Source organism: Capsicum annuum, chromosome 1, assembly GCF_002878395.1.
Source record: "Capsicum annuum cultivar UCD-10X-F1 chromosome 1, UCD10Xv1.1, whole genome shotgun sequence".
NCBI lineage: Eukaryota > Viridiplantae > Streptophyta > Magnoliopsida > Solanales > Solanaceae > Capsicum > Capsicum annuum.
In genome coordinates, this window is record NC_061111.1 from 251,367,221 (window position 1) to 251,380,272 (window position 13,052).

General features: G+C 38.4%; 1 protein-coding gene across 6 annotated transcripts; it reads left to right on the top strand.

Moving 5' to 3' along the window:
* The first annotated feature begins 1,202 nt into the window (after positions 1-1,202).
* LOC107863024 (extra-large guanine nucleotide-binding protein 3) lies at positions 1,203-11,944 on the top strand. 6 transcript variants are annotated; one of them, XM_047401637.1, is made up of 10 exons: positions 1,203-1,452; positions 1,656-1,749; positions 3,293-4,372; positions 4,463-4,600; positions 5,446-5,550; positions 5,641-5,820; positions 8,045-8,195; positions 8,797-9,044; positions 9,280-9,452; positions 11,017-11,944. In XM_047401637.1, exons 3-10 carry the CDS (start codon positions 3,401-3,403, stop codon positions 11,612-11,614), a joined length of 2,565 nt encoding a protein of 854 aa, XP_047257593.1. In that variant the 5' UTR covers positions 1,203-1,452; positions 1,656-1,749; positions 3,293-3,400; the 3' UTR covers positions 11,615-11,944. The 6 variants fall into 6 exon arrangements, with proteins under 6 accessions (XP_047257593.1, XP_047257609.1, XP_047257606.1 ...); XM_047401653.1 differs by having other exon boundaries at positions 1,288-1,452; positions 3,276-4,372; positions 8,045-8,189; XM_047401650.1 differs by having other exon boundaries at positions 1,296-1,452; positions 8,045-8,189.
* The last annotated feature ends 1,108 nt before the right edge of the window (positions 11,945-13,052 follow it).

A 13,052-nucleotide genomic window follows, 5' to 3' on the forward strand; every position in this document is an offset into this window, starting at 1 on the left:
ATTAACGGCGGGGGTATATTTGTACCTAAAGTATAACGGAGGGTATATATGTACCATTTATCAAAGTTCGAGGGTATATTTATACCTTTTCCATAAATAATATAATTTTTTGTCAAAATTATATATAAATAGAATTATAATTTATCATCAAAAAGCAGTTATGATGCATGGCCGCAAGCTAGCTCCGCCACTATTCTACATGGACCCACTTCTCAACCCCTCACCCCCACCCACCCACCCCACCCCGTCAATCTCTCCATCTTCAGCATATTATCATTATTAGTCATATATAAATAGTATAATTTTTCGTTAAAACTATATATATCTACAGGAGTATAAGTTATTATTGAGAGAAGTTGGAATGAATCATGCATCTAAGCTAGCTCCGCCCCTACTCCACATGGACCCACATCTCAATCCCTCACACCCACCCCCACTCCCACCCCTACCATACCCCACCCCACCACCAACTCTCTATCTTTATATTAACAGTCTTTTTCTTTCTGTAAACTGCAATTAATCCCTTTTTGATATTTTTTCAGACTTTTAAAGCTCAACAAAAAGAAAAAGTGAAACCAATTTTTAATCATCTTTCTCATCAAGATTCATATTTTTAGCCTGTCAATCACTTTCACAAGTAAAAGTTACTCAAACCCCTTTTCATTTTCTTTTTTATAATAGTTTTGTTTGTATCAATTTTCGTACACTTCAAACTAACATCATAAAATATCTGTGATCTTGTACCATCAATATAACAAGATGTTTTTTTTTTCTTTTTTCAATAATTGTATTTTTTGAGTCAACTTATACGCGCCTACACACTTCGATTAATTTCACCGATTAGCTTTTGTACACTTCAAATTAATATCATGAGATATTTGTTAACTCGTACCAACGATATAACATGATGTTTCTTTTCTTTTTTTAATAATTATATTATTCGATCAATTTACACATATCTACACACACTTCAGTTAATTCTATGAGGATCAACTTTCATACACTTCAAACCAATATCACGAGATATCTGTTACCTCGCATCAGCAACATAACGTGATATTTCTCTTCTTTTTGAGTAATTGTATAGTCTGAACCAGCTTGTACGCATCTACACACTTGGATTACACCTTGCTTATAATCATTTTGTTCAGACCAATTTTTTATAATGACATATGTGTCACTCTGTATCAACAACATAACATAATATTTCTTTTTCTTTTTTCAAAAATTGTATAAGCCATATCAACTTATAGACGGCTATTATATACATCTCAATTAATTTCGCGAGATACTTGCGTTCTTTATTCTTATTCCCTCAAAAGATTAATCTTTAACATTTAACCCCTTTTGATTTTTCTTTTGTCCTGACTTTTGGAGTTCAAAAAATTAAAACTGAAGACAATTTTAAATCATCAAGATTCATTATTTTCAGCTTGCTAGTCACTTACACAGGTAAAAGTAATTCAACCCCTTTCCAATTTTTTTTATAATCATTCTGTTCTATCAGTTTGCACCACCTCAATTAATTTAATGATTTTTTTCAATAGTTATAATTAATTTAATGATTTTTTTTTCAATAGTTATAATGTTTGAGTCAGTGTACAAGCACCTCAATTAATTTCACTTACTTCCTTTGTGATTTTTTTTTTTTCCAGATTTTTTGGAGCTCAATGGAAGAAAAAAGTGAAAGCAATTTTTAATCATCACAAATCAAGATTCATATATTCAGCTTGTTAGTCACTTTCTTAGGTAAAAGTTGCTCAACCCCTTTTTTCAATTTTTTCTACTTCTTTTTAACTTAAAGGTATTAAGTTTCTTGATTTTACATCTTTTCTTGTAATTTTTGTATACCCCTTCAACCCGTTTTCATTTTGTTCTTCTTTTTAACTTAAAGGTAAAAACTTTCTTGATTTTACATATTTTCTTGACATTTTTGCATACCTTTTTTGTTATATGTTAGTTTGTGTATATGTATTGGGATTGGAACTGTTGCAAAGTAGTTAAGGGTTGGAAATTGAGGATTTTGCTTTGGTTAAGTTTGATTCTGGAGCTTTTATTACTTCAATGTTCAAAGTTGTTAGATTCCCACTTGAAGATATGGACTTTGGTTTTAATTTTCATGAAAAGTTTTGATTTTTTGTTTTTAAATAACCTTGGTGTCCGGGCCAGCTTTCGCTCACCTCGACTAATTCCACGTGATACGTAACAGTTCCCACTAGTTACAGGTAGCTCGACTAATTCCACAAAATATCTCCATACCTTCATAGGGTAGAGGAGTAGTAGGTAGGAGTACGTTCGTAATAGTAGGGAAGAGTGCTGTGTTTGTATCTGTGCCTGTAGTGTCTTGTAGCCTCTTGTTCGTGATGTTTTGGTGATGTCTATGATTTCGTATAGCTAGTTTGTAGTATTACTTTGTGGGTGTTTTGTTTTCTTTACTATCTAGCGGTGTGATATTCCTTTTTGTTGGTTGCTTTTATGATTTTTGGTTGATTATATTTGTTATCTGTCCTGAGCCGGGGGTTTATCGGAAGCAACCTCTCTACTTAAGCGGAGGTAGTGGTATGGACTGTGTACACTTTACCCTCCCAGTCCCCACTTTGTGGGAATACATTGAGTATGTTGTTCTTGTTGTACTTATCACCTACCACTAGTCTCAGGTAACTTTGTCCTCCAAGGCTACTACAGATGGGAAAAAATATTACCTAGTGTTTTTGTCAAATTTGAACTTGAGAGCTCATGGCTGTCAACTCAATTCATTGACCACTAAGCCACACCCTTATGTCGTGAAAAACTTTGATTTTGATTTTTGTTAAGTAAAATGTATTTGTGAAGGGGAGCGTTGGAGTAATTGGTAAAGTTGCTACTATGTGACCAGAAGGTCATGGGTTCAAGCCTTGGAAAAATCTCTTACAGAAATGCAAGGGAAGGCTGCCTACAATATACCCTTGTGGTGGGGCCCTTCCTCGGACCCTGAGCATAGCGGGAGCTTTAGTGCACCGGGCTGCCCTTTAACATGTATTTGTGGGCCTTGTCTGGTTGTTTGGCTAGTTAAGCTTTGTGCTTGAATTGTTTGGTTGTAACATTTCAAAGTGTTGAGCTTTTGATCAAAAGGCGTGATTAAACTTTTCCGAATTGAAGGTGTTTTAGGGGAATTGTGACTATGTAAAATCAGCCCGAGTTGAATGCTTAGCAATAGTTGGTTTTAAACTAAGCTTTTATTAATTGAACTCCTTGGAGAGTAATTGTGACATTGTTATTTGTCGCGTTTGACTTAGATGTTTCTGCTTACTAGATGGTGGTGGAATCGGCGGTATTAAGAAGTGATAGATGTGTGGGAAATTGATGCTGCAATTGAGAATACAGCAATAAGAGTTTGGCGATTTTCGCGTTTAAATAAAAAATGGAAAAGAATGGTGGAGAGAATTGGAGGGAGATGGTGAGGAGGATGCTTCCTCCAGGAGTTCCCCTCCCTGAGGGGGATGCGATGGATTACTCAATAGCGTCAGAGTATAGCGGTCCTCCAATATCATACGATCTTCCTAGAGTAGAACCGGTTGATGTGAAATCTGGTGCAATTCCCACAGCATCTGTAGCAGAACCTCTTTCAGAATCAGGAAGATCCGTAAGCTGGGATGTTGCACCTGTTATAGAGACAATCCCATTGCACGTGTCGCAGGTAGCTTCTGTAACCAGTCAACCGAGTCAAAGTCCAAGGATTTCAGCTAGTTCAGAGTCCCAGGTGTCTGTACTGCACAGCCCTGATACTTCTTCAGGTTCCCCCTCAGCGTCCCCTCGGTCCGAGCATAATCCCTCTGAGAATGCTGCAAAGAACAATGAGTCGAGAAGAGCCCATGTGGTGACTTTCAATACTATTACTAGATCTGAAAGAAAAGTGGTGGACATTGAGAATCAAGTCTTTCCGGAATATGTTGGAGTTTCCAAGGAAAGGAAGAAGAAAACGAAATCAAGATTCTGTTGTAGGTGTGGGAAAGGGAAGTGGGAAAATAAAGAGTCATGCTTGGTTTGTGATGCAAAATATTGCATCAATTGTGTGCTCAGAGCAATGGGTTCCATGCCCGAGGGGCGCAAATGTGTAAGTTGCATCGGTGAGCCAATTGATGAGTCAAAGAGATTCAAACTTGGCAAACATTCAAGAGTACTATCACGTTTGCTTAGTCCGTTGGAAGTCAAGCAAATAATGAAAGCTGAAAAAGAATGTGCTGCTAATCAGCTCCGACCGGAGCAGTTGATTATTAATGAATTTCCTTTGGAACCCGATGAAATGGCAGAACTCTTTGGGTGCCCTTTACCGCCTCAGAAGTTGAAGCCTGGAAGTTATTGGTATGACAAGGAATCTGGACTTTGGGGAAAGGTAATTTTGTTTATTGAAGTTTAACTTATCATTGTAATCTCTATCGGAAAGTAAGAAAGCTAATGCAACTTTGGCTTCTTAATTTAACAGGAAGGAGAAAAACCTGATAGAATTGTGAGTTCAAACCTGAATTTTACTGGGAAACTTAGTCCGCATGCAAGCAATGGAACCACACAGGTCTATATTAATGGCCGAGAGATAACTAAACTGGAACTCAAGGTGCTGAAGGTATGTTCTTTGTAGCACAAAGTTCCCGATTATATTGTGAGGAAATAACTTGTTGTAGAACAATTACTCTGCACTATTTAAGTACCAATCTAATGGTTACTTTCTATGTTCTAGCCGCAGTTTATGTCTTTTCACTTGAAATTTTCCTGTTTGTAGCTGGTGAATGATATCTCCATTTTTTGGTCAATCTGTCACTTATTGTCATGCTGTTTCCTTTAGGGATTTCGTCCACCAAATGTTAACTGCAGCATTGATTTTTTCTGACCCTATTACCGCTGCAATCATTTCACTGATATTCGCTGAAGTTAAATACATCCAAGTAATCATTTATAGCTTTAAGATTACTGTTCTAAGAGATATTTGGTAATGAAATGTGCCTAATGTTTTCTTTCTGTTGTCGTCCTCTACAACTGTCAAACTGTTAACCGGGCTTCCACTCGTAATTAATTGTGATTTTCCTATCCTTACTTTGAGACCATTGGCTGCGTATTAGTCTGGAATATGATGCCCACTTTTACAAATAGTAGATTGCATTAATTGACGTGGAAAGTCTCTTGTTATCTAAGTCTTTCCTGTCCTGAAAATCTTTGAAGGATGTATAATGTTTGTGCTTTCACCTAATTTACCAGAAAACAGAAGTTCAATGGGGAAACAAAACTGTAAAAAAAAAAGGTATACTTGGAAAAGCGGAGTCCAGTGATGCTGAAATGAGATGTTTATTTGACAAATCGTGCACGTGTCTATGTCACGTTAAGGCTCTTGGGAAAATGAATCTTATTAAAATGGACCTGTTATCATGTCCTGAACACCTTGTCTGCTGTGAATCATTCTTGTCTTTATTTCAGCTTGCAAATGTGCAATGTCCCCGTGACACTCATTTTTGGGTATATGATGATGGTCGCTATGAGGAAGAAGGACAAAACAATATTCGGGGTAACATATGGGAAAAGGTAGCAAAAAAAAGTATATTTAAGATGCATTTTTGACTCTGTTAATAGGCTAGTTGGTTCTTAAATATCTAATATTTGTTTTTTATACAGGCATTTACGCGGTTTATCTGCTCCGTTTTGTCGCTGCCAGTACCTGCTGGTCAGCCCCATGGACAGAGGGATGAACCTAGCAATTATACTACTGTTACAAATTATATAGAGCAAAAAAGGGTTCAGAAGCTACTTTTACTTGGACTTGAAAGTTCCGGAACAAGCACTATTTTCAAACAGGTACTGCCATATTCGATCTTTCTAAGTTATTTATTGCATACTTCTCGTTAGAGGAAGTGCTTTTCATCATTTAGCTTTTTTTTTATAAATTTGAAGTCAAGCTTCTGTATCGGAATCTTACAGCAATTTTCCCGTGTCTCTGCATTGGTATAAATGTTCTAAAATTTTTGTATACAGCTTGTTCGTCTGTCTCTCTTTTCATTTGTGTAACGGAGTAGAGACAACTATGATCGACAGATTTCATTTGCTGCAAGTGAACTTTTTGTTTTGCATCATATTGAAGCTGGGTTGTTTTTCCTGGTACGGAGCGTTCCTTCTTTCCAAAAACATATGACGACGTATAAGAACAGGAAAAATCATCCAATGATATTCTGGTAACATTTGATATAAGCCATGCCGAGATAAAATAATTATAGAGCTTTTCTCTCCCCCCAATCCCTACTTAAATGACTTTTCCCATCTTTGAATGTCCCAAGATCTTCACTGTTCCTATAATAATATTCTATACAACTTTTAAGAATTCAGTTCACTTAACAATTCATATTTTAGACTATGATGCCATGTTCTCTGCGGAACTAACTTTTCAGCGACTATTTTAATGGTTTGTCCCAATACAACTATATAATAGATATGCCAAATTAATATCTTAAACCCCATCTCCACTCAAATGTCGATATATGAAATGGGACTGAAGGGGCATCATTAAAGACAAGAAGCTGAGGCTGTGAAATTGTAACACCCCAACTTAGGATAAGGAGTCCCACATCGGCAAAACACATGAGGGGTGCTAGGTATATAAGTAAGCAAGCCTTACTCCCTAGTGACGCGTTTTAAAGCCATGAGGGTCTAGCCTAAAGCGGACAATATCACTAGTGGGTTGGGCCGTTATAGGGGTCTCTCGGGCCTTGATGGTTTTGGATGCCCGTCGCGGCTAGGGCCTCGGCTTGGGTCGTGACAAGAATGGTATCCCTGTCGATGTGGGCCACAGTTCAAACTGAGTTTAGGCAAATCCTGGTAAGGCAGGGCAAACCTCAGTCCTGAGTCTAGGCTAGGCAAATCCCATTTGGTGGGGCAAACCTCAGCGAGGATGCTTCGGCAAAACACATGAGGGATGCTGGGTATATAAGTAAGCAAGTAAGCAAGCCTTACTCTCTAGTGACGCGTTTTAAAGCCGTGAGGGTCTAGGCCCAAAGTGGACAATATCACTAGTGGGTTGGACCGTTACAGGGGTCTCTCGGGCCTTGATGGTCCGGGATGCCCGTCGCGTCCAGGGCCCGGCTTGGTTCGTGACAGAAATCCCTTGTTTAGTTTGCGATACTGGCTAGGATATCTTCCTAAACGGGGCCTCTCACTCGCCTACTTGAAGGAGACAATTCAGCACAAGGTTTAGATGGTCCACTTCCAGTAGTCTAACAGGTGGAAATGTAGTATGGTTTAACTTTGTTTTATTTTTTCTAATAAAGGGTTCAAAGCTTCTCTCGCCAACCAAAATAGTGCCAAAGGAGGAACTCCAACCAATTACCAACTAGTTAGAGGTCGTCGTTTACTAGAAAAATTCATGCCCTTTGTTTCATTAACTGATACCATTTTTTCCAGTCATATAGGAAGATTGGTCTGAAAGTGTGATGAGCAGTGTGGGCCGGAATAATCCATCTAATTGTGATCGACTACTTGTCCACTCCTATCGAAATACTATGTTCCTTTCGGCTTTAGTAGAGGTAACAGTTTTCTGGATACCTATCGTTAGGAAGCTTGAAGAAGTGCCTCCGCAGCGAACCCAAAATTGAATTGAAATTCAGGAATCTTATGGTATACTACGAATTAGAACATAATGTCTTTTTGAACTTATGTGGACATAGTTTTGGGATAAAACAAAGAAGAAAGCTGAAGATCCAAGCTTGAGACGAAATGAGTTCCTGGCAATTGGCTTTGTACTTGTTTGTATGGATTTCAGTTCTCTTCTCCTTCATGAGTCTGTCTATGTTTCTTGCTCTGCCTCGTTGCATATTACTTTTTGCGGGTAAAATGAAATGCATTGGTTAACATAGTCTTTCCTCAAGTAGAGAAGGTAGAGGGGTAAATTCATTATTTACTGAGTTTAGAATGGTGCGCCACTTGTCCAAGGGGATTCACCAAAGAAATTGACTTTTCTTAATCATTGAGTGATTAATTGTATTTCCGTATTTTCTGTTATTATACTCATTTTCGACAACCTTCCGAGCAGGCAAAGTTTTTGTATGGGAACAAGTTCACTGCTGAGGAAGTTCAAGATATCAAGCTGATGATTCAAAGCAACATGTACAAATATCTGAGCATTCTTCTTGATGGAAGGGAGCGCTTTGAAGAGGAGGCATTGTCACAAATAGAGGGTGAAGGTTCTTTCAAATAGATCTCTAAAATTAGTGATAAAAAGTCCTCTGTTAATTTACAAAGTACTCGTCAGTCGGGTAGATTAGTGGTCATATTGTTGGACTTGGAGCTCTGGCCCCCTTTGCCTCTGCGGCGAGGACTTTATTCCTCTAGTGATAGTCTGTATCTGTAGTGGAATGCCTGTCCTACTTAACAAATTGCGGAGGAAGACGAGATAAAAGAACTGCCGAAAATTATATGCTCCAAAGTTTCGTCCATATTCAAATAGTCAAAATTCTCTTAACAAATCTATTGGATTTTTCTTCAATTAGATTTGCGGGAAGTGAAATTGAGTTATACTGATTTCCACAAAATAGCTATGTCGTTCTTGTCTAGAATTGATAGCTTTTGTCATGGATATTCCTTTTGGCATGTCTTCAATTAGATGCTGCATGTCTCTTACTAAAAAGATACTGTTTACTAAGTTGAGACATACCTCGTTCGTACATTGATAACTTTCATTATTTGGAATTAATGACTATATGGTTCCAAATTTCATTGACAATCCACAGTGTCGTGGTCAAAGGATCTAATGGCTGCAATTTAGTAACAAGTTCAACTTTATAGGCGGTGATGTGGGATCTGCCGAAACTAGCCAGTGCATCTACTCGTTGAACCCGAGATTGAAGCATTTCTCTGATTGGCTACTGGACATCATTGCCACCGGCGATTTAGATGCATTTTTCCCTGCAGCAACACGTGAGTATGCTCCTCTGGTTGAAGAAGTATGGAAGGATCCTGCTATACAGGAAACATACAAGAGAAGAAATGAGCTTCATGTCCTTCCAGATGTAGCAGATTACTTCTTGAGCAAGGTACTTTTTGGAACGTAGTTACCTAGTAGCAACGTACTTTCGAATCGAACTGTCAAAAGTCTCTCGAGCAATGTAGTTACCTAACTCATTTTGCACTATCTTAAATGTATATGGGTAACGAGCTGTTTCAATTATCTAGTTGATTTGAGTTGTCGATCGCATCTTGTGTTTATGCATTTGGCTTTTCTCTCCTCGTAATGGATGCTAAATTGTTCTTTTCCCCCCCGTCTTGTAGGCTGTTGAGGTGTCAAGCAATGAGTATGAACCTTCAGAGCGTGATATACTGTATGCTGAAGGAGTTACCCAAGGCAATGGTTTGGCTTTTATGGAGTTCTCCTTGGATGATCGTAGCCCAATGTCTGAAACCTATGGGGACAATCTGGATGCCCCTGCACCACCTCTGACTAGGTAACCGTTCTCCTACTAGGACAATTACATTTTCTGGCGTTAACTGATGCTTATCTTTTTAGTTTTAGATGCTGAGCATTATCGAGATATACTCTAGCTTAATTCATATTTCTGTTGGGCAGTGTAAATTTTTTATTTTGCATGCATGACAAAATGCTTTTTGGTATGAAATGAAAGATGTCGATGAAGCTATTGCTGTGATATATTTTACCTTCAGGCTTCAGGAATAGCCTGAGTTATACATAGATTTTTCACTCACCAGCAATCTGGTGCTTGACCAGTAACGAAATAATCTAAAGAGAAATTTTTCTGATCTCTAAAGATATGCTACAAAGGGGTGTCTACATGCATTCTTGAATACTCCCTCTCAAGATGGAGCATAGATGTCAATAGTATATATTGATCAATGCACGTATTGTTACAAGGATAACCAACTCGAACTCCATTCAACATCTTTGTGTACAAATTAGTTAGTTGCTTTCCTGTCTACATGTAGCGAGTGGTAATCAAGTTCTCCTGAATCTTCTCACAAATAAAATGGCAATGTACCTAAACATGTTGTAGTTCTTTCATGATAAACTTAAGTTGAGTCAATATGAAGGATAACTTGATTGTCACACCAAAGTTTTGTTGCATTAGTAGGATGCTTCAATCCAATTTCGGTTAAAAGATGATGTATGCTCATAATCGACATCTTGTGATTCGGGTTCTGCACTGGGCCGAGATACAACATTTTGTTTCTTGCTTCTCTATGTACTAAGTTTCCACAGACACAATAACCGATAGTGGACCTTCTATCAATCTTGGATCCAACTCAATCTGCATCTGTAAAATATTCAATCCGAGAATATCCATTTTTAATATATAATATGCCAAGTCTAGGTCTCCTTTTATATAAGATTTGCTCGATTTGCTCCAGAGTTGCCCACTGTTCGACTGTAAGTGCAGGCATGAACTAGCTAACCACATTTACTGCAAAAGCAATGTCCGGACGAGGCACAGTGAGAGTTTAATTCCCAACCAACCTCCTGTATCTCTCTGGATTATTAAAGGGATAGTCACTATCTTTCACGAATGCACATCGGAAACGATAGGAGTACCGCAAGGTTTAATTGCCAATTTTCCAGTTTCTGCAAGTAGGTTGAGAACATACTTTATCTGAGATAGACAAATTTCTTTCTTGCTCCAAGGGACTTCTACTTCCAAGAAGTAATCTAGTTGGTCCATAAAGGGATCATTGTTCCTTTCCCTAATCGCTGGTAAAGATAAATATAACTGATGTCTCGATAAGTATGGTAATATGATGATAGCAAGTGGAAAAGTTTCTGGAGTTATTCTTTTATATTCTTAGACCTTTAGTTGTTTGACGTTCCGGTGTCTCATCTTTATAAGTAGACCTGAGAATTCTGTATGGATTGTTCAAACATGCTGAAAATTGAACGTATATTTTGTACTACGCTGAGCATATTGTGTACTCATCCGAATAATCTACTTGAGTCTTGGTGACATAGACTAATCTCATTTTAATGGTTATTTGACATAGACTAACCGCGTTTCCTGGCAGGTACCAGCTAATAAGAGTAAATGCCAACGGAATGAATGAAGGATGCAAGTGGGTGGCGATGTTTGAAGATGTTCGTGTTGTAGTATTTTGTGTTGCGCTGAGTGACTATGATCAGATGTGGCTTTCTCACAAGGACTGTGGTAGCGGTACACTTCTTCAGAACAAGATGGTGCATGTCAAAGAACTCTTTGAAACAATGGTAAGACATCCATGTTTCAGAGAAACTCCATTCGTTTTAATCTTGAACAAGTATGATCTGTTCGAGGAAAAGATCATTCGTGTACCATTGGATTCTTGCGAGTGGTTCAGCGATTTCAGTCCAGTATGGACTCTCCATAATAACCTATCACTAGCAAACCAAGCATATTATTATGTAGCAATGAAGTTTAAAGACCTTTATACTTCTATCACTGGTAAAAAACTATTCGTGTGGCAAGCTCGGGCAAGAGACCGCATGACAGTTGATGAGGCATTCAAGTATATTAGAGAGGTCGTGAAGTGGGATGAGGAAAAGGAAGAAACCTACTACGGTGGAGCTGAGGACTCATTTTACAGTACAACTGATATTAGCTCTTCTCCGTTTTTCCAGCAGGAATAAGTTAGTTTATACATATCTTGATATTTGTAGATTTGGCAAAGGAGAAAAGGAAGTGAGGTCAAATAAGTTTAATCCCGTGCATAGCCGAAACTTTAGTACACCGTGATGTACCCCTTTCCGGTATCCCGTGTATAGCAAGAGCTTTAGTGCATCGTGATGTCCCCCTTTGTTTTTTGGTCTTTCAAGTGATGATTTGCCATCCCAATTATATTAATAGTCACAGTTTCTTGATGGCATTGTAAGTTTGGGGAATCCAATACTTGTATCATCCTTTTGTATGATCTCTGTTGTAACTAGTGATTTTTAATAACAATAGCAGCTAAGTTGTTACCTTGTTGGTCTCATTCCTTTGCTGAAACTTTTCCTAGTTGTGGTTAACATATTAGTTCTAGCTTTTGCCTATAAGGCAGGCAGATCCTCTTATCAGTTATGTAGGTTCACTATCCTGTAATGTCATGAATGTTTGCCTTATGGGCAGTAGTTAGAATGTCTTGCCTTATGGGCATCATATCTAAGTTTCTAACTTTTGCCTAACTTATGGTTAAGTATGCATGTTCATTGTCTTAAAATGACCTAACAAAAGTCTCGTTAAAATGAATAATTTGTAGTTAAGGTGCCTAAGAGAAAGTTGGTGCCGACTTTAGGGGCTGGCATGTGTTTGGCCATGAAAAGAAAATTACATTCTTTTTTGAACTATGATACGTATGTACAGAGAACACTAAGCTTCATATTCTATATGAATTAGTAAACTATTTATTATACATTGACATGCATGTACGTTCATATTTATATTCGTATGTATCATGAACAAAAAAAAATTACATTCTTTTGACAATGATGCATGTGCACAGAGGTGAGGTACATTCGCATGTATCATGAACAAACAACATCAACAACAACAAAACAACAACAAACCCAGTGTATTCCCACCTAGTGGGGTCTGGGGGGTAAGATGTACACAGTCCATACCTCTACCTCTAAAGAAGTAGAAAGGCTGTTTCCGATAGACCCCCGGCTCAAGGCACGAGATCCCACACAAACACATAGTAAAGCACAGAAGCAGATTACATAACATAAATACGACACCCATAAGTAATATAAAACAGAGGAAAGCACACAGATTCGTAATAAAACATGGAACACGGAACACGGAATCATAACAGGCATAAAACCCCCACCAAGTAATTCCCTACACTAGCGACCCAAACTGGCCCTAGTCCTCTGCCCTAATTCGCGTCCTCCAGACCTTCCTATCTAGGGTCATGTCCTCGGTGAGCTGTAACTGCTCCATGTCCCGCCTAATCACCTCACCTCAGTACTTCTTCGGCCTACCCCTACCCCGCCTAAAACCATCCAACGCTAGCCTCTCATACCTACGGACCGGGGCATCCATGCCCCTCCTCTTCACGTGTCCGAACCATCTCAATCGGGCTTCCCG